At 35.7% G+C, this 16,705-nt stretch overlaps 1 protein-coding gene across 2 annotated transcripts; it reads left to right on the top strand.

Moving 5' to 3' along the window:
• Positions 1–2,421: 2,421 nt before the first annotated feature.
• Positions 2,422–16,077, top strand: LOC109092025 (myosin light chain kinase, smooth muscle-like). Of its 2 annotated transcripts, none has more exons than XM_042725597.1 (17): positions 2,422–3,303; positions 4,566–4,682; positions 4,881–4,946; positions 7,496–7,537; positions 7,732–7,859; positions 8,637–8,793; positions 8,989–9,294; positions 10,003–10,047; positions 10,157–10,247; positions 10,341–10,544; positions 11,108–11,325; positions 11,412–11,535; positions 12,622–12,774; positions 13,049–13,172; positions 13,277–13,367; positions 13,478–13,609; positions 14,752–16,077. In XM_042725597.1, exons 1-17 carry the CDS (start codon positions 2,652–2,654, stop codon positions 15,003–15,005), a joined length of 2,904 nt encoding a protein of 967 aa, XP_042581531.1. In that variant the 5' UTR covers positions 2,422–2,651; the 3' UTR covers positions 15,006–16,077. The 2 variants fall into 2 exon arrangements, with proteins under 2 accessions (XP_042581531.1, XP_042581530.1); XM_042725596.1 differs by having other exon boundaries at positions 2,423–3,303; positions 13,475–13,609.
• The last annotated feature ends 628 nt before the right edge of the window (positions 16,078–16,705 follow it).

Below are 16,705 nucleotides of genomic sequence, written 5' to 3'. Positions count from 1 at the left end.
TTGTTTTACTATTTCAGAATGTGTCATGGGTATCACCATAATTTAAATGCAAGGAGGAGATGAGAGTTTATTATTAGTATAAGAAATGTCTCACTTGTGTACTCACATTTTGACTTGTTTATCGCTATATTTTATGTAGTCCAGGGCGTCACTGAGACTAGCTATCTTGTTAACCCTTGAGAGAAATTGCAGTTTATACAGTATGTACAGTATGTTTCACATTTAAACACATATAGTCTTAACCAAATAAGTAAAAACTTTGACTGAGATTCTGGTTTTGATCATAGAATTTGGCAGATTTATACATTTTTAAATCACACTGAAGAGTAGATTCAGATCAGAAGTTTATTTTTACATCAAATATAAAGTATATTAAGTTTTGCAAGCAATAAAAATGGTTTAGGCCTAAGATTACTGTGAAATGGTTTGATATCTCTCCTTCAATACACATCAGACATACTCGTATTCTTATATTTAATCTAACGTTATCATATCTAAAAGGTAGAGAGTATCCACCCAACTCATGCTTATACTCTTCATTCTAGAACATTCGTGCTATTTTTTTCTCCAGGCAGTTATTTTCATCCAGTTTATCCTCAGATGCAAACAGCTCCCTGGAACATCTAACATATTTCATGTTGTAGCTTTAAAACAATTAAAAAATATTTTTTTCTGAAAGTTTGGGGCTTTGTTTATTCACTTCAGGTATTTTCTTAAGCCTTTTAGTGTTTTTTTTTTTTTTTTGCCTGATAAACAGTTTGAATGAAATAGTGTTAGTAATCTGGGTGTTCTATAAGGAATAAGCAATGGCCTTTTGCTTGCTTTTGAATAAATTACTATTGTTGGACTATTTCTGTTTTATGTATGTTTTTTTTTGTATTAGCAAAACTAATTCCTACAGTAAATGCTGCCTGTAGACAGTCACAGTTTACCAGTTTGTGGTCTGTGCAAATAGGCAAAGTATGTGTGAAATGTTGACTTTAAACATAGCACTTTTTATGTGAATAAATTAGCTTTAACTTTTTAAAGGTTAATAAAAGTGATGTTCTAAAGTTACTGGTTTCTTTCTTTCTTTTTGATAGTTGGCTTTATTTTGCACAATTAATGCTTAAAAAACAGTTGTATACTGTAACTGTCTTTTCCATGGTATATGCTTAATAACAGTGTAAAAATTAGGTGACCTTATAGATTCCAAGCTAAGAGAGATGTTTATAGTAGAGTAAAGCGGTGGAAATGCTTGAGGATGAGATACTCACTCTTTTTGTTTGTTCCTTATAAGTCTGGTTAATGTTCCTGCCCCAATGCCGAAGATAAACTCCCAGAACAAAGAAGCGAGGGTCTTTTCATGATGTATCCTTTACCATTGTTTTTTTGTTAACAATAGAATCTGGAATTTTGCTGACAAGAGTTTAAAACCACACAATAGTAATGTGTTTTCCAGTTTTTTTTCCAACACAAAATTAGACTTTGTTTTTAAAACTCCTATTTAAAAGTATTTCTAATCATCAGATATGGTCTGTTTGCACCCAAAGAGACCTGTTCATTATGTCTCATGAAATCACGTCCCATCTCATCATTACGGTTATCTCTAAGATCTCTATAGGATTGCCATTGAGGACTGGACTTTTACAGAATATAAGGGAGATTAATTTAAAGATGTGAGTGTGACTGTTTCATACCAGCAGCAATGGAAAATTCACTCACCAATTCACCTTGTGGTGAAGCAAAACAGCACAGGAAGCTATTTTATCTAGGAAACATTCCCATGATGTGTCCATCTTCCACACACACGCACAAGTAGAAGAGTAACAGATAGGTTCATAGCCATATATGGTTGCCCATGTAACATTTTAATATAAACTGTTGCAAACATGCAGCTCAACTCTGATTGGTGAAATGCATCTTCAAAAAAATTATAGAGAGGTCAAAAAGTTAGGCGCATCCAAAGAAACACCCCCGGAATAATCAGAACACTTCTTTTCTGGTTTCTGTCCAAGCACCAAAGGAACAGTGAGATTTTCTTTCTTTGCAAATCATTAAAAAGTTCTTGCCTTTCAGTGAATGTAACTCCAAATCAGGTTACTCAAGATGTTTATCTGCATTTATGTTCTTAACATACTAATAATGTATCAGATTCTGATGCTATCTGGCCATCTGTTTACCTCCTAGCTCTGTTCCGCTGTGTTGATGCCCATGCACTGGAAGTGTTTCCCTAATAAGGCAATGGCGCTCCCCCTTTGATGCCACACAGATATGAAATGTGTTCCTGTCTCCAATTAACCTATTATAGAATGGAGTCTAAGCTTTTGAACATTCCAATTCCACTCCCCACCCTCACATATCTCTCTCCTTCCCTCTGTATGTCCTCTCTCTACCATCTATTCTCTCCTCCCTCTTTCATTCTGGTCCAGAGGGGTTGTCCCAGCAGTGGTTTGAGGGGAGAGAACAGAGAGTTGCACAGTGACCACAGACAGAGCAGGACCTCCACGAAGTCACTGGATCATTGGGATTGTCAAGGAACGTTCATACAACTGGACATCCGTGTTCATTTACAGCTTGAAGAAACCCCTACCAAAGGAGCTGAGAGGGACTGTCAAAAAGAACTTTCATAAATTTGGTTTTAATTTCTAGAGGTTAGTAAAGGAATCCAGATGACAGACTTTAGGGCAGCTCTAAAGCCCCGTTCGGGGCCTAAGCCAGGGTCTGAGATCAAGACAAGCACCCCAACAAAGGTTGACTTTAGGTCATTGCTCAACAAGAAAGATGGTTCACCCAAAGCACCTGCTGCCACGCCACCTCCAAGCAGTGCACCTTCAGACTTCAGGTCCATCCTGAATAAGAAGCAAGAACCGGAACCAGAGAAGACTGAGAAAAATGAACAGAATTCATCAAAGCTTGCACCCAAGAAACCACCGAAGGAAAAGCAAATTGATGTCAATGGCGTAAATGGTGGTGCAATTGATAAAAAGGTTAACATAAAGGAAATCGCGACAACAGAGAAGAAAGCCAGCAGCACTGATGCAGGAACAACTGAAAAAAAGGAGAAACCCAGCCCAGAGAAGAAGAGAACCGATGGACAGATAACAGAGACAAACGACAAAATAGCAAAAGTTGTGAATGGAGGAAAGAAGGATACAGGAAAGCTGCCAGTTTTCAAACAGCCCCTCAGTGACATCACTGTGGTGGATGGAGAGAGGCTGAGGTTAGAGTGTCAGGTGACCTCTGACCCCCAAGCTGTCATCACCTGGATTCTTGATGGGAAAATTGTGAAGGCATCCAAGTTCATTGTCTTATCACAGAAAGGTATGAAAGTAGATACATTTGACCACAATTTTACAGTTTAAAATGCAAAATACTCTTGATCTTGTATTTTCTACGCAGTTCTTTATCTCTTTTGATTAATAGATGTTTAAATGTGACAGACAGTTCCAATGAAATGTGATAACCTTGGGTCTGAAGAGTTATTTAATGATGAGGACAGCTTTAAAACCTCTTTTCGTAAAGTCCCTACTTTAGTGTTCTGAGCTGTGTTGTAAATCACATGCTGAGAGGAATGATTTTAAAGCTGAGGCTGATTCATTGCCAACTGGAGCACTCAGTGAGTGTTATCTTGGTTCTTTGAGCTCATTCACATTATGTTATTTGATCTGAGGGTTTACGGTCTCTCTAACCCCTTCCACTGACATGAGAAAGAATGATGATCTGAGTCGCAATTAGAAAGTTCGGAAATAGCAATAGAGGATTCCCTGAGTCTAAATCAAACAGGGATGTGATGGGTGTCCCCTACATTATCCAGTGCTTCAGGCTCTTGGTTTTTCTGGACAATTTTATGTTTAGAAAGCAGGGTACGGATTCATCAAAATCTTCTTAATGTTCAATTGTGAAAGTGCTATTCTTAAATTTCTTAAGAAAATCAAATTTTTTCTTAAGAAGAAAATTACAGGTTTAATATTAAACCAAATAAATTCATTGAACAGCTTACTTTTGGGGGTTAAGGCAAGTTGGATGTTATGGAAACTTAGGTTATTTATACTGATTCTTAAGAATATTCCTTTTAGGAATTCAAATTTGTCTTAGGTTTTGTCTCTAGAACAATCTTAAGAAAAAAGATAAGAGCATTCCTAAGACTTGTGTCGTGAATACAAAGTATTATCAACTTAATTCTTAAGAGTAAAAATAAATAAACAAACAAACAGAAAAGAAAAGAAGATCGGCCCCTGGTTTAGATATTTGTGGTGATGTGTTCACATGAATAATTTGTGCTAATGGAATATATTTATTTATGTCGAAGAACTATAGAATTTGAAGTATTTGGATAATATGGTGAAAAAAATGTGTTGACTATTCCATGTTATTATTTTTTATTATTATTATTATTAATATTTTATTCTTGGAAATCAAGGATCCTTTTTATCAATAGCTGTGTCAACTGGCATAAGAGTTTTTACAATGTATAAGCCAGCATTTAGTTTTCAGCTAATAATAAGGCTGAAAATACAAAACTTCAATCATAAAACAATTCAGTTGTCATATACATGTAATTAAATGCTCTTGTTTTACATCAGGTGAAAAGTGTTCACTTACAATCGACAAGGCTCTACCAGAGGATGAAGGATGCTACACATGTAAGGCAGAGAATGCACATGGTAAAGCAGAGTGTTCCTGTATGGTCACTGTAGATGGTAAGTGTCCTGTCTTCTACACTTCCCCTTATGCATGTCATTGGAAACATATAATATTAAGTGAGGGTGCAATACCAATAACCCAATAGCAATACTAACAATGTCAAATTCCTCCTAAACTCATAATTAGGATTAATTTGAAACAAAAATTGGGGAAAATATTGTTAAAATTTTTTTTTTTTTTTTGCATTCCTCTAGATCCCTCAGACCCATCAGCAGATAAGAAAAACAGGAAGAGCTCTTCTGCAACTCCCACTACAGAAAGTGAGTGAGGACACATGTTGTGGCCTGTTTACTTGTGATGTTAATAGTTTATTTATAAAGGGATGAAATGTCATTAATCTGTTACTCAACCTCAGGTCATTTCCAAATCGTGATCATCAACATGTCTTCTAATCAGTGGAACATAAAAGGAGACATTTTGAAGAATGTCCATGCTGCTCTCTTCCAAATTAAAGTGTATGGGGAACAAAGAGTTGACATGCTCCAAAAATTATACATAGAAAGCTCATGGACTATATATTCCAAGTTTCCATGGTCAGCATTGACAATGGGAGTATGAAAAGGAGCAGCTTGGACATTAAGATAATAATAATAAAAAAACTCCTTTTGTGATCCACCTGAAAACTGAAAGCCATACAGGTTTCAAAATGAGGATGAGTAAACAACAACAGAATTTTTATAGCTAGGTGAACTGTTCATTTATGAGAGCACCTTTAAAGGAAAATCAAGTCAGGTCATGCCTTATAGTCGCATTCATTAAATTAGAGCTGAGTGATAATATACCTTACATTTTGTGATGATACAAGCAGTTGAGATATTCTATACATTGGACATGTGGATAAATGTGGACTTTATACAAAGAGCTGGTCGATAATATAGTGAAATTTTGTAAATAATCATACATCTGAGATTTGTTATGTAGTATACTGTATATTTCTTTTTATATAGAAATCCATTGTTTATATTCAAAATCTTGTCTACAACAAATATTCAGTCTTGGTGTACTGTAAATAGGTCTTGTGTTTGTTTTACCCCACTTTGAGGTAGTAAACATTTTACTTGCCTTCCAAACCACAATAACTCACAATTAATATCAATTTTCTCTTTTTGTTGTCCGTAATCATCAATTGTTGGCAAAAACATTTAGTCCTTAATTCTGCTACAAATTTAGTGAACATTTAATTCCAATTTCCCTTTCAAAAATATTTGTTATGTGAGAAGTTGACCTTACAGACGGGAACAATGGTCATCACGCGCACTCTATATAGACTCCCAAAGAGGATTTCCATCCCACAGTATCTGATGGCAGATTGTATCTATAGTGCTCAAATGGTTTGCCTGTTTGTTTTGTTCCAGCTTTTAACACAATGGTCACACTAGATCCTACATTTTAATCCATGTGATCATGATGGAGTAGAAAATAAACTCAGCCGATGGTGTTTTGGAACAATAGGCAACCAGTTGTACTGCTGCATTTGTTCTTCTAGTATTTCATAAGCATAGCAGCCTCTAAATGGTTCACATTTACATTGCAGTTATGCTCTTAACAAACAATGTCAAAGTGATTTACAATTTAGTTCACGAAAAGCATGTTACTGGCAAATACCAGAACAGAGTATACTGTATTCTCATAGTGCTTGTGGAAAAAGTTCAGGTCTCTCCAAGCATAAGAGAGAAAATGAAAGATAGGAAAGAAGCAACTGAAGACGAAGAGAAGGCCTAAAATGGTAGACTTCTGTGAGCTGAAACACATAAAGATCTGACTGTCCTCTCTGTCTTCCTCACCCCTGTTCTCCCCCTTTCTCAGTCTCTCTGTTTGGAGTGTGCTGGAGTATTAGTGGGGTTTACATGTTGCATTGTTTCTTGACGGCGATCAAACCTTAAATAAATAGTGGAGAGAGAGAGAGCCACTGCTTCCTGGATCTTGGAGACCCTATATTTAGCATATCCATATAAGGGGAATTCCAGCAAGACACAGTGTCCACACAGACACTCTCTCCCTGGATGCTGATCAGTTTCCTTAGAACTCCTGTCAGTTCTCAGATGAATGTTGACTAGTTATTTCCTTTGAAATGGTGTAAAATGAAATTTCATGAAAATTACGTGAATAGGTCTGATTAGTGGATTTTTTTTTTTTTTTTTTTTTTTTTTTTTTGGACTACTGGATTGTTTGATTGTTTACTGAATGGAGAGTTTATTATTTATCAGTTTAATAAGGAAGAAAAGAAAATGTAAAATTCCTGCAATCGAATATTAAAGCAATAGCCTCTATTAAAGACCTCTTTGACAATTACCAGTTCAAAATCATTGCTATCATAAAACAAAATATAAATCTATTGATGAATAATTTTTGAATTAAAAAAAAAGATATTATGTTTATAATATGAGCAAAATGATGTTAACCAATCTGTTTTTTAAAAATGGTGGTATGAAAGCACAATAATTAAAAGTTTACCATTATTCAGTTTGAAGCTGCAAAATATTGTCAAAATAGTCAAAATTGTTAAATCCTTCTAAAATCATTATTTATGCTTGTAGTTCATCCAAAGGGATAGTTCACCCAAAAATATAATAATTTATTATTTACCCGATTGCAAACCTGTGTGGGTTTGTTTCTTTTATGTAACACAACAGAAGATATTTTGAGAAATGTTTCTTTTATTCCATGAAAGGCAATGGTAACCGAAACTGTATGGTTGCCAGTATTCTTCAGAATAATGATGTAAAAATGTTTAGCTAAAAATGTACATAGTAGACGCTGTTGCAGTAGATGCAATCTTATGTCAATAAATGCTCTCTCTCTACTGCAGATGAAGCCAGAATAAAGAAGAAACCAGCTCCTGCCAAACAGGGTAAGATTACTCTCCCATTATCCCTTATATGGCCCAAGGAATATTTGACCTGAAGGCCATGTACAGAGACACGTTCTTGTGTGATAAGCTGTCTTGCAGAATACTGATAGTAGACAGATAGAGAGAGAAAATACAGAATAACTATTTATTCCGTATATGAATATGAACCTATGTTTGCTTATGATGCCATGCAGGTTCTCCACCACAGTTTCTTCAGTTCCCTGGAGATCAGAAGATCAGGGCAGGAGAAAAGGTGGAGCTGTTGGGCAACTTTGGAGGGACGGCACCCATAACTTGCACCTGGCTCAAATTTAAAAAGCCGGTAGGAAAGGACAGAGAGTATGTACAATGACAGATGAATTCAACGATGAACTGATACAATTCTCACTGTTTACAAGTTGCTTATAAGCATGCCTTGTTATTTACATATTGGCTGTTTATTAGTACTTATAAAGCACATATTTTGCATGACATATTCTACATCCCTAATCCTACCCAATATCTAAACTTAACAATTACCTTACTAAAATAAACAGCAAATTAGGAGTTTATTTAGGCAAAAGTCATAGAGAATTGGATCTTAAAATAAATTGCAACTGAATACCCCACCTGTTAACAGGAGACTGAAACGCCCCTGCAGGTTGCATGAGCATTTCATATTCACTGCCCCTCTCACACAGTGAGCAGACTCACATTGTTTGTGTCATTAGCATGATTGGTTTTTGTGATTCATCAAGTTCAGAGACCACTGATTGATTCATTGCTGATTAACTGAAGAATCCGTAGTACAAAACACTTAAACTGGTACATTAATGTATAAAACGAAGCAGAGATTATGCAGAACTCACTTTGGGAACCAATGTTAGATGACAGATGGTGAAATGAGAGGAGGATGGTGTGGCTGTTGCCTTTTGTGATCTTTACATGTTGTAAACCAAAAAAAAATTATTTGGAAAAACTACAGAATAAAGGATCAGATTTCATGATAACTAGGTGTATATGTTTGATATAAAAGTGGTTAAAGAAGAGATGAAAATAAGAAAATGAAAGCCTAAAGTCCTATATACTTGTATACATTGTATACTCTTCTCCTGTTTAGATCCAGCCAGGAAGTGGGGGCATTTCCATAGAGACCACAGAGAACAGCAGCCACCTGACAATCGCAGCAAGTGACCAAGATCACTGTGGTTGCTATACTCTTGAACTGCAGAATAAATTTGGTACCAAGCAGGCCTCACTCAACCTCGCTATCGTAGGTATGAAAGTAAGCAAAGACAGGACGTGACACATAATGAGAAGCAGGAAGGAGAAAGATTTTATTATGAGAGACTGTATTTAGCACTTTGATACAACATAGTAACATAAAGTGTATTTACTAGTCTCCTTATCTTTCTATGCATTGCGGTCTATATAACTAATGCTAACCTCTTCAATGTAAATCTGTGCCCCAGACAAGCCAGATCCCCCAGCCGGCATCCCTGCTGCCTCTGACATCCGCAAGTCCTCGCTCACCCTCTCCTGGTACGGCCCCACTTACGATGGAGGCAGCATTGTCCAGTCCTACAACCTGGAGATCTGGAATTCGATCGACAACACATGGACTGACCTCACCTCCTGTAACAGCACCTCTTACCACGTCCAGAACCTTCTCAATGATCGTCAGTACAAGTTCCGCATTCGAGCTGTTAATGTATACGGAGTTGGAGAGCCCAGTGCAGAATCTGAGCCCATTACAGTGGGAGTGGAGGAGGTAACAGGTGAGAAACACATTCTACTATCATCATAACAATTTTAATGATTTTAATTTCAGAATTTCTCCTGCCTTTATGGCAGCATCACTTGAGTTGGCATAAACTCAAGTCTTATAATATTATATGCATAAATTAATATAATGAATGTTATACAATATGTTATCAAATGTAATGTGTCTCATGTATCAATAGTCTATCTAATTTACTGTGTGTGTGTGTGTGTGTCTGTGTCTCTGTGTGTGTGTGTTTTATATTTAACAATGATCTTATGTTATATAAATTAAATGAAAATGCATTGCATTGTCTATTATATCAATATTAAATGCATTGCATTGTATATTATATGGATAGTATATTAAATGTATTATATCAAATGCATCAATGCATGTAAATGTATCAACGTGCGTGTGTGTGTGTGTGTGTGTGTATACACACATCCTTTTTTATTTTATTTAGTTCAGTATTTTTATATTTAAATATATTATATTGTAAATATACAAGAAATACATAAACGAAAAGGGGACAAATCATGTAGACACAGAATGGGAAGAGGAAGAAATCTGACACATTTTCCAGTTTTTATTTAGGTTTAATTGGAAAAAAATATATATTCACCCTGGTCTCAGACTACTGAACCCCAAAAGTATAGATGTGATGAGCTGATGCACTACTTAAAAACTAAACCTTTAAAAAAACATTCATATTTTTCTCCAGAGAAAAAGGAAGAGGAGGAAGTTGGAGCCACTGTTTCTGATGATGGTATGAAGTTCAAATCAATTAGCCCACCATTCCATCCCTCCTAAATTCTGAGTTTTTCTAACATGACTCCCACATGGTCAGTATGATACATATCCTGTTCATTTCACAGATGAAGAGAAAGAACCAGAATACAGAGATGTTATCATTAAGAAAGACTGCAGCGTGAAGGATTTCTATGATATAGAGGACCGCTTAGGAACGTACGAGATGCATTATAAATATAACCATTTTGGATTTACGGTACCAGATTTTTTCTTCCAGTTTCTTCAATTGCCTTTCTCTTTTTTCTAAAAGGGTAAATTTGGTCAAGTCTTCAAACTTGTGGAAAAGTCCACCAAGAAGGTATGGGCAGGGAAGTTCATCAAGGCATTCTCACAGAAGGAAAAAGAAAATGTGAGGCAGGAGATTGACATCATGAACAGCCTCCACCACCCCAAACTGGTGCAATGTGTGGACGCCTTTGTGGGAAAATCTGACATGGTCATGGTTTTGGAGATGTGAGTCGCTATATCCTCAATCTTTTAAGCCAAAAGACTAACATGATACAGGTTAACTTAATAAAAGCTTTCATGAGAAGGCAATCGGATACTGTATGTTGCAGTTTGGGAGTCGTGATCACATTAGGTCATTTTGGTGAACCTACCTTGTGTGTCCTGCCTGGTGTCTTTGAACAGGCTGTAGTGTTTGTTAGTTGTTTTTTTCAACACCTTTAAATCATTCCACCAGTTTAGCTTTTTATGGCGAGAGTGGAATGTAAAATGCAGCTCCCTGTGATGGGAGAAGTGCGTGTCACATGTCCTTATATAGTGAGATGGAGAAATAGGGAGGTGGGGAGAAGAAAGCATGGATGCTCTCTGCTTCAGCTTGGCAGCCATGATGGAAAATAGCCTAGAATTAAATCTCCCTGACTGTAAGAGAATTCTTTAGCACTCCAGACACTAATCATCTGGTTGTTAAATGGAATGCGCATAAACAGTTCCAATGCATTGAGATTGCAGTCTGACAATGATTGGTTAGCGTCACTTAATGATAATGTCATTGTGGTCCCCATTGGCTGCAGGATTTCTGGAGGCGAGTTGTTTGAGCGAATCGTTGATGAGGATTTCGAGCTGACTGAGCGAGAGGTGATTAAGTACATGCTGCAGATCATTGATGGAGTTCAGTTTATCCACAAGCAGGGCATTGTCCACTTGGACCTCAAACCTGAGAACATCATGTGCATCAACAAGACAGGAAGCAAGATCAAGCTCATTGACTTTGGACTTGCTCGAAGGCTAGGTAAACAAGCACAAACAACTGCAAAAACAAACAGTGTCTGTTTTTCTGGCACAGTTTAATTTTTTTTTCTTTTTTTCTGTTTTCAGAGGATTCTGGCTCTCTGAAGGTTCTGTTTGGAACTCCTGAGTTTGTAGCTCCTGAGGTGATCAACTACGAAGCTATCAGCTACCCAACAGACATGTGGAGTATTGGTGTCATCTGTTACATTCTGTGAGTGATAAATGAATATCTCAGCTACATCACTCCTCCAACAGTCGCTAACAACCAATCAGTGCTGAAGACTGGAAACATTTCCTTTTAAGGCCATTATTAGTTTTTGGACAACTTGCTTGCCAAGCTTGCTTTTCCAATTTATCACATAAACACAAATTCGATTCCTTGGAGGTAGAGTATAAATATTTAAACTGACTTGTATCAGTTACTTTTATCTTCAAGTTACAAGAGGCTAATGCCCCCTGTGTTAAAAGGCCATTTTTGATTTGATCTTTTTGCCAAAACACTAAACAGCCATTAAAATGAATTCAAATAAAATAAAATGCTCAATCCTTTCCTAAACATATTTTTGTTGCTACGAACAGCAAAATTGTCCTGATCAAACTTGATTTATCAATTTTTTAAATATTGCAGATGAGAATGCCTGAAACTGCTCCACCCCCATCCACTAAACATTGCTTCTATATCTTTAAATACCGGCTCTACTGTAAACTGTACGACTTTATTACCATCTATAAACTATAAGATGTTTAGCATTTTTTTACAGAATACACACTTCATTGAATATGTAACACCATAATCAATAAATATGAATATATCCACTACCGTTCAAAAGGTTTGTGTTTTTTAAAGAAGCCTCTTATTCTCACTAAGGCTGCATTTATTTGATCAAAAATACAGTTAAAAATTAATATTGTGAGATGTTATTGACATTTAAAATAGCTGTTTTATATTAGATATTTTATGTAATTCTTTAATGTGAAAAAACTGAATTTGCAGCTCACATGATCCTTCAGAAACCATTCTAATATGAGGATTTGGTTCTCAAGTTATTTATTTATTTATTGCTACATAATTTTTTGTGGAAACTGTGATACAATATAATGTATATTTTGATCAATTTAATGCATCCTTACTGAATAAAAAAAAAAATGGGTTCATTTTTTTAATAAATAAATAAATAAAAAATTTGCATTAAGGAATGCTTTTAGTCCTGTTGTACCTTACCTCACATTTTGGTTGAATGTGCGCTAACAGAATGAAAGATTATTGCCTAATACCCTTCCTCTTGTTTACCCTCAGTGTCAGTGGTCTCTCTCCATTCATGGGAGACAATGACAATGAAACTCTTGCCAATGTCACCTCAGCCACCTGGGATTTTGAAGATGAGGCGTTTGATGAGATTTCAGATCAGGCCAAAGACTTCATCAGCAGTCTTCTAAAAAAGGACATGAGGTAAGCTTCAGAAAAGCTTCTGAGGAAAGTTTTGAATCAGAAACATCATAATTTTTATGGAAATACCAACATTGTTCGAAGTTATTCAAAAACCAGCATTGTGTAGATGCACATTTCTTGAACAGCACATCCTGAGCTCTTGGCACAGACCCTTAACAACTAACAAAGAACCTAGTAAAATCTACATTATTGTAAATGGAGGGTGTAATGGGCAAATGAAAGGATTTTAAGCATTTGATCTGAATTCTGTGTCCCTATAAATGCCACTCTGTAGGGCCAGACTGACCTGCGCTCAGTGTTTAGAGCACTCTTGGCTCAAACAGGACACCAAAAACATGGAGGCTAAACAACTGTCCAAAGAGAGGATGAAAAAGTACATCCTGAGACGCCGCTGGCAGGTGAAATCACTGGCTTTTATTTTAATTTATTTGTTAGACAAAGAATCAATTTCTATGAGTTACATGGGAAACAGTTTTCTTCATGTTTGTGAGTGTCTGTGCAGAAAACAGGGAATGCAGTGCGAGCCATCTCCAGGTTCAGCTCTATGGGAATGTTAGGAGGAATCGGTCCAAAGAAAAGTTCCCCTTCTGACGGTAATGGTCCAGCAACCAGTTTTCAATATTGATGCTTAACATTGCATATTAAATGTCATACATGTTAAAATGTTAATTGCACATTAATAAAACGTGTTTGTGTTCAGAAGAGCCTCCTGCACCGTTCCTTGAGAGTGTGGAGGATGAAAACCGCACCCCAGTGGCCCCAAGCTTCTCCTCTGTCATACAGGATGTAGAAGTGGTGGAAGGCAGTGCTGCCCGCTTTGACTGCAAGATTGAGGGTAATGACCTTTGACCTTGAAGGCTTTTATACTTTAAGAGACAGATTTGCTAAACAGGGCAAATCAGCGTGAGAGCGCAATCCCATAAAAGCGCCAATGGGAGTGTTAAATTCTTTAAGAATACCAGCCCAGATGCATGTAATCTAGAATAAAAGCGTCTGCTAAATGCATAAATGTAAATGTCTGCTAAAATGCATAAATGTAATCTACTAAAAACACAGGTGCAAATTGAGTTAAGACATGTTTTTTTAGTAAAAATTTGTCTTTAATAACTCTTGACAGTAGTTTTTAATGCAAAAGAGGGATTGCACTTGCATCAATCTGGCCATAAGTGCTGAGTAATAATTCTTCTGCTCTTAACCCTTAAATTTAAATAAATGTCTTTGCCCTCACTTTTGATCAATTTAATGCATCCTTGCTGAATAAATGTATTTATTTTCTTACTGACTCTAAACTTCTGAATTTAGACTTATTAAATCTTAATATTGTTGTTGGATGCTAAAGAAAAATAAATGTATAAACATATCTTGGGAACCGAAGGGATTTTGTTAAAATTATAAAATGTAATTATTTATTTCATATTTCATAAGAAAATACTTTGATCCTAATGCAACAAAACATTATTTGTACATGCTTTTTGTACATGCTAACATTATCAGCTATAATATAACCTTATTATTAGTTCTCTTACCTTCAAATTCCATCAGCCACTTGGTTGAGTAAAAAGTATATTTTTAAAAATGTATTGTTATTTTAATCTCCTTTAGGATTTAAAATGAAAAAAAAGTTATCCTTTTCTCTACCCACCCGTTTCCTTATCAACAATATTGTGAGGATTGTTTTCACCCTCTCTCCCTTTAATATGGTGATGTTCAAAAGTCACAAATAATGTAAAAGCTTGGCAATTTGAGTCAGAAAATTAGCAAATTAGCGCTGGGTATGATTCGTTGTGTTTACACTTACACCATAATATGGTCCACTGCTCTGCATATTGAAATTTAAATGCTACAGTATGTCCTTATGGTTAATTGTTGGTAGACCTTAGTTTAATGATCTTGTTGTATGTTCCACTTACATTTGCATTTAATTTTTAACAGTGTTTTTGATTTATTACTGATTTTCTGTGTCTTCTGAACACAAAGGCTACCCTGACCCTGAGGTTGTGTGGTACAAGGACGACCAGCCTATTAAGGAGACGCGTCACTTCCAGATCGACTATGAAGAGGACGGCCACTGTAGCCTGGTGATCTCAGAGGTCTGTCCTGATGATGATGCCAAGTACACCTGCAAAGCCGTCAACAGTCTGGGAGAAGCCACCTGTACTGCTGAACTGATGGTGGAGTTTATGCAGGAGGAGGAAGGAGAGGGTGACGCTGAAGGAGAGGAAGAGGATTAAATAATGATGGAAACAGGAGTGGTGGATAATGATGAAGAAGTGAAGGACGATGTGAGATAGAGGAGGAGAACGACTGAATAGCACAGGGACTATGAATATCTTAAACATTTTACACCATTTTGATTCTTCTTTTTTTACACCATCTTCATATATCTTCTTACTGCCTAGAATAGTTTGGAAAGAGCAACTGTTTTAGGGTAAAACTGTTTGCCAAGATCAAAGACATTCCAGCTTGTGCCACTGTGTCCAGACAATTGTCCCGGCTGATTTACCATAAGGGACTACAAAACTAAATGTGACAGCAATGAAAAAAATCCTCCACTTGTTTTAGCATACTGATTACGTTAAATTGATTTCATCCATGTCAGTAATTTTGTGAGTCAGTATACTTTTGTGTGCACATTTGACATTTTAGGTCTGCACTGCAGTGCAGTCTAGTGGTATAAACACGACAGTGATTCTTTAAATAACACTAGTCTAGTCTATATGGTATTGGAATCAATATGAATACTTTTGGAGACTTTACTGTATGAAGATATTAACTAATGATTGTATTATTATGTTTTATTTAATAGTTATAAGAATTATTGTTGCGAGATGATTGAATCTAGTTAATTCAGTAGTTAAGAAACTGTAGCTGACAGAAGAAAGTGACCATTATTAGACTGTCTGTGCTGTTTGCACTTTGAATTCGTTTTGCCCTCTTTGAGTTAATTCACTTGCATGACAGAGCAATGAGGTGAATTTTGTGCAGCAACCTGCAATACAACCCCTCATATGATATTTATAAACCCCATACAGGCTTCTGCTGCCTTTGAGTGTCTGCACTATTCTCTGAGAATGAATTAGTCATATAATTAAAACTCAGAGCTATTTTGTCTTATCTTTTGGTTTTCACTACACATATAATGCTTTAAATTTCCCATCACATCAGAAGTATAGTAGTATATTAAAACTTATAACACAAATGAACAAATTTATTGGCCCTGTTTGTTAAGTTTTGGTTTATTCAGCATAATTGACAGTGAATTTCTAAACAGTGGACATATAAATAAAGTGTTTCCCTTCTGTGCTTTTGTGACACTTATGTTGTTTGTTTGTCAAAATTACAGTTATTTAGAGATGCAAATTTTCATCATATTGGCATGCAATGGCACTATTTCTTTTTCAGGCAGTTCAAAGCACAGACCCTACCCAAAAAAAAAAGAACTTAACTTAAACTTAATTAATAATAAAAAATAAAACTGCACACTCTAAATGATTTTAAAAAAAAAATGAAAAATTAGTACTAATCAAATAAAAGACAGCTTAAGTGTACTTAAAGAGAGTACATTTTCATGACTGTTCACATGTACCACATGTAATCTTATGTTTGTGCTATATAGTTATATTTAACTTTGGGTTAAAAAACTGTTGCCACAGTTTGTCTTCACTGGAATCATTGAAATAGTTGGAGTGGAATCAGGATTCCTTTAGGTCTTTAGCGGAAAAGACAGATGACCACAGGAGCAATTTACTAAATTTAACAACAGGCCTATAAATTAGTTTTTATAGCTAATGCTTATATACCAACTTATTTAAGCCATTAAAATCTGATCGTTACATATAAAAATATTATAATTTATACATTAAAATATATCATATAAAACAAACAACAAATGTAATGAAAATAAAATACATACATAAAAAAAAAAATAAAA

Source organism: Cyprinus carpio, chromosome B6 (genome assembly GCF_018340385.1).
Source record: "Cyprinus carpio isolate SPL01 chromosome B6, ASM1834038v1, whole genome shotgun sequence".
In the NCBI taxonomy this organism is placed as follows: Eukaryota; Metazoa; Chordata; class Actinopteri; order Cypriniformes; family Cyprinidae; genus Cyprinus; species Cyprinus carpio.
This window is presented reverse-complemented; position numbering and strand designations above follow the sequence as displayed.

Excerpts from the sequence above, each read along its gene's own strand:
- LOC109092025 (XM_042725596.1), top strand. The coding sequence starts at position 2,652 with ATGACAGACTTTAGGGCAGCTCTAAAGCCCCGTTCGGGGCCTAAGCCA. Across the intron at positions 7,860-8,636 it reads GGCTCAAATTTAAAAAGCCG|ATCCAGCCAGGAAGTGGGGG; the intron begins GTAGGAAAGGAC and ends TCTCCTGTTTAG. Across the intron at positions 12,775-13,048 it reads CTTCTAAAAAAGGACATGAG|GGCCAGACTGACCTGCGCTC; the intron begins GTAAGCTTCAGA and ends GCCACTCTGTAG.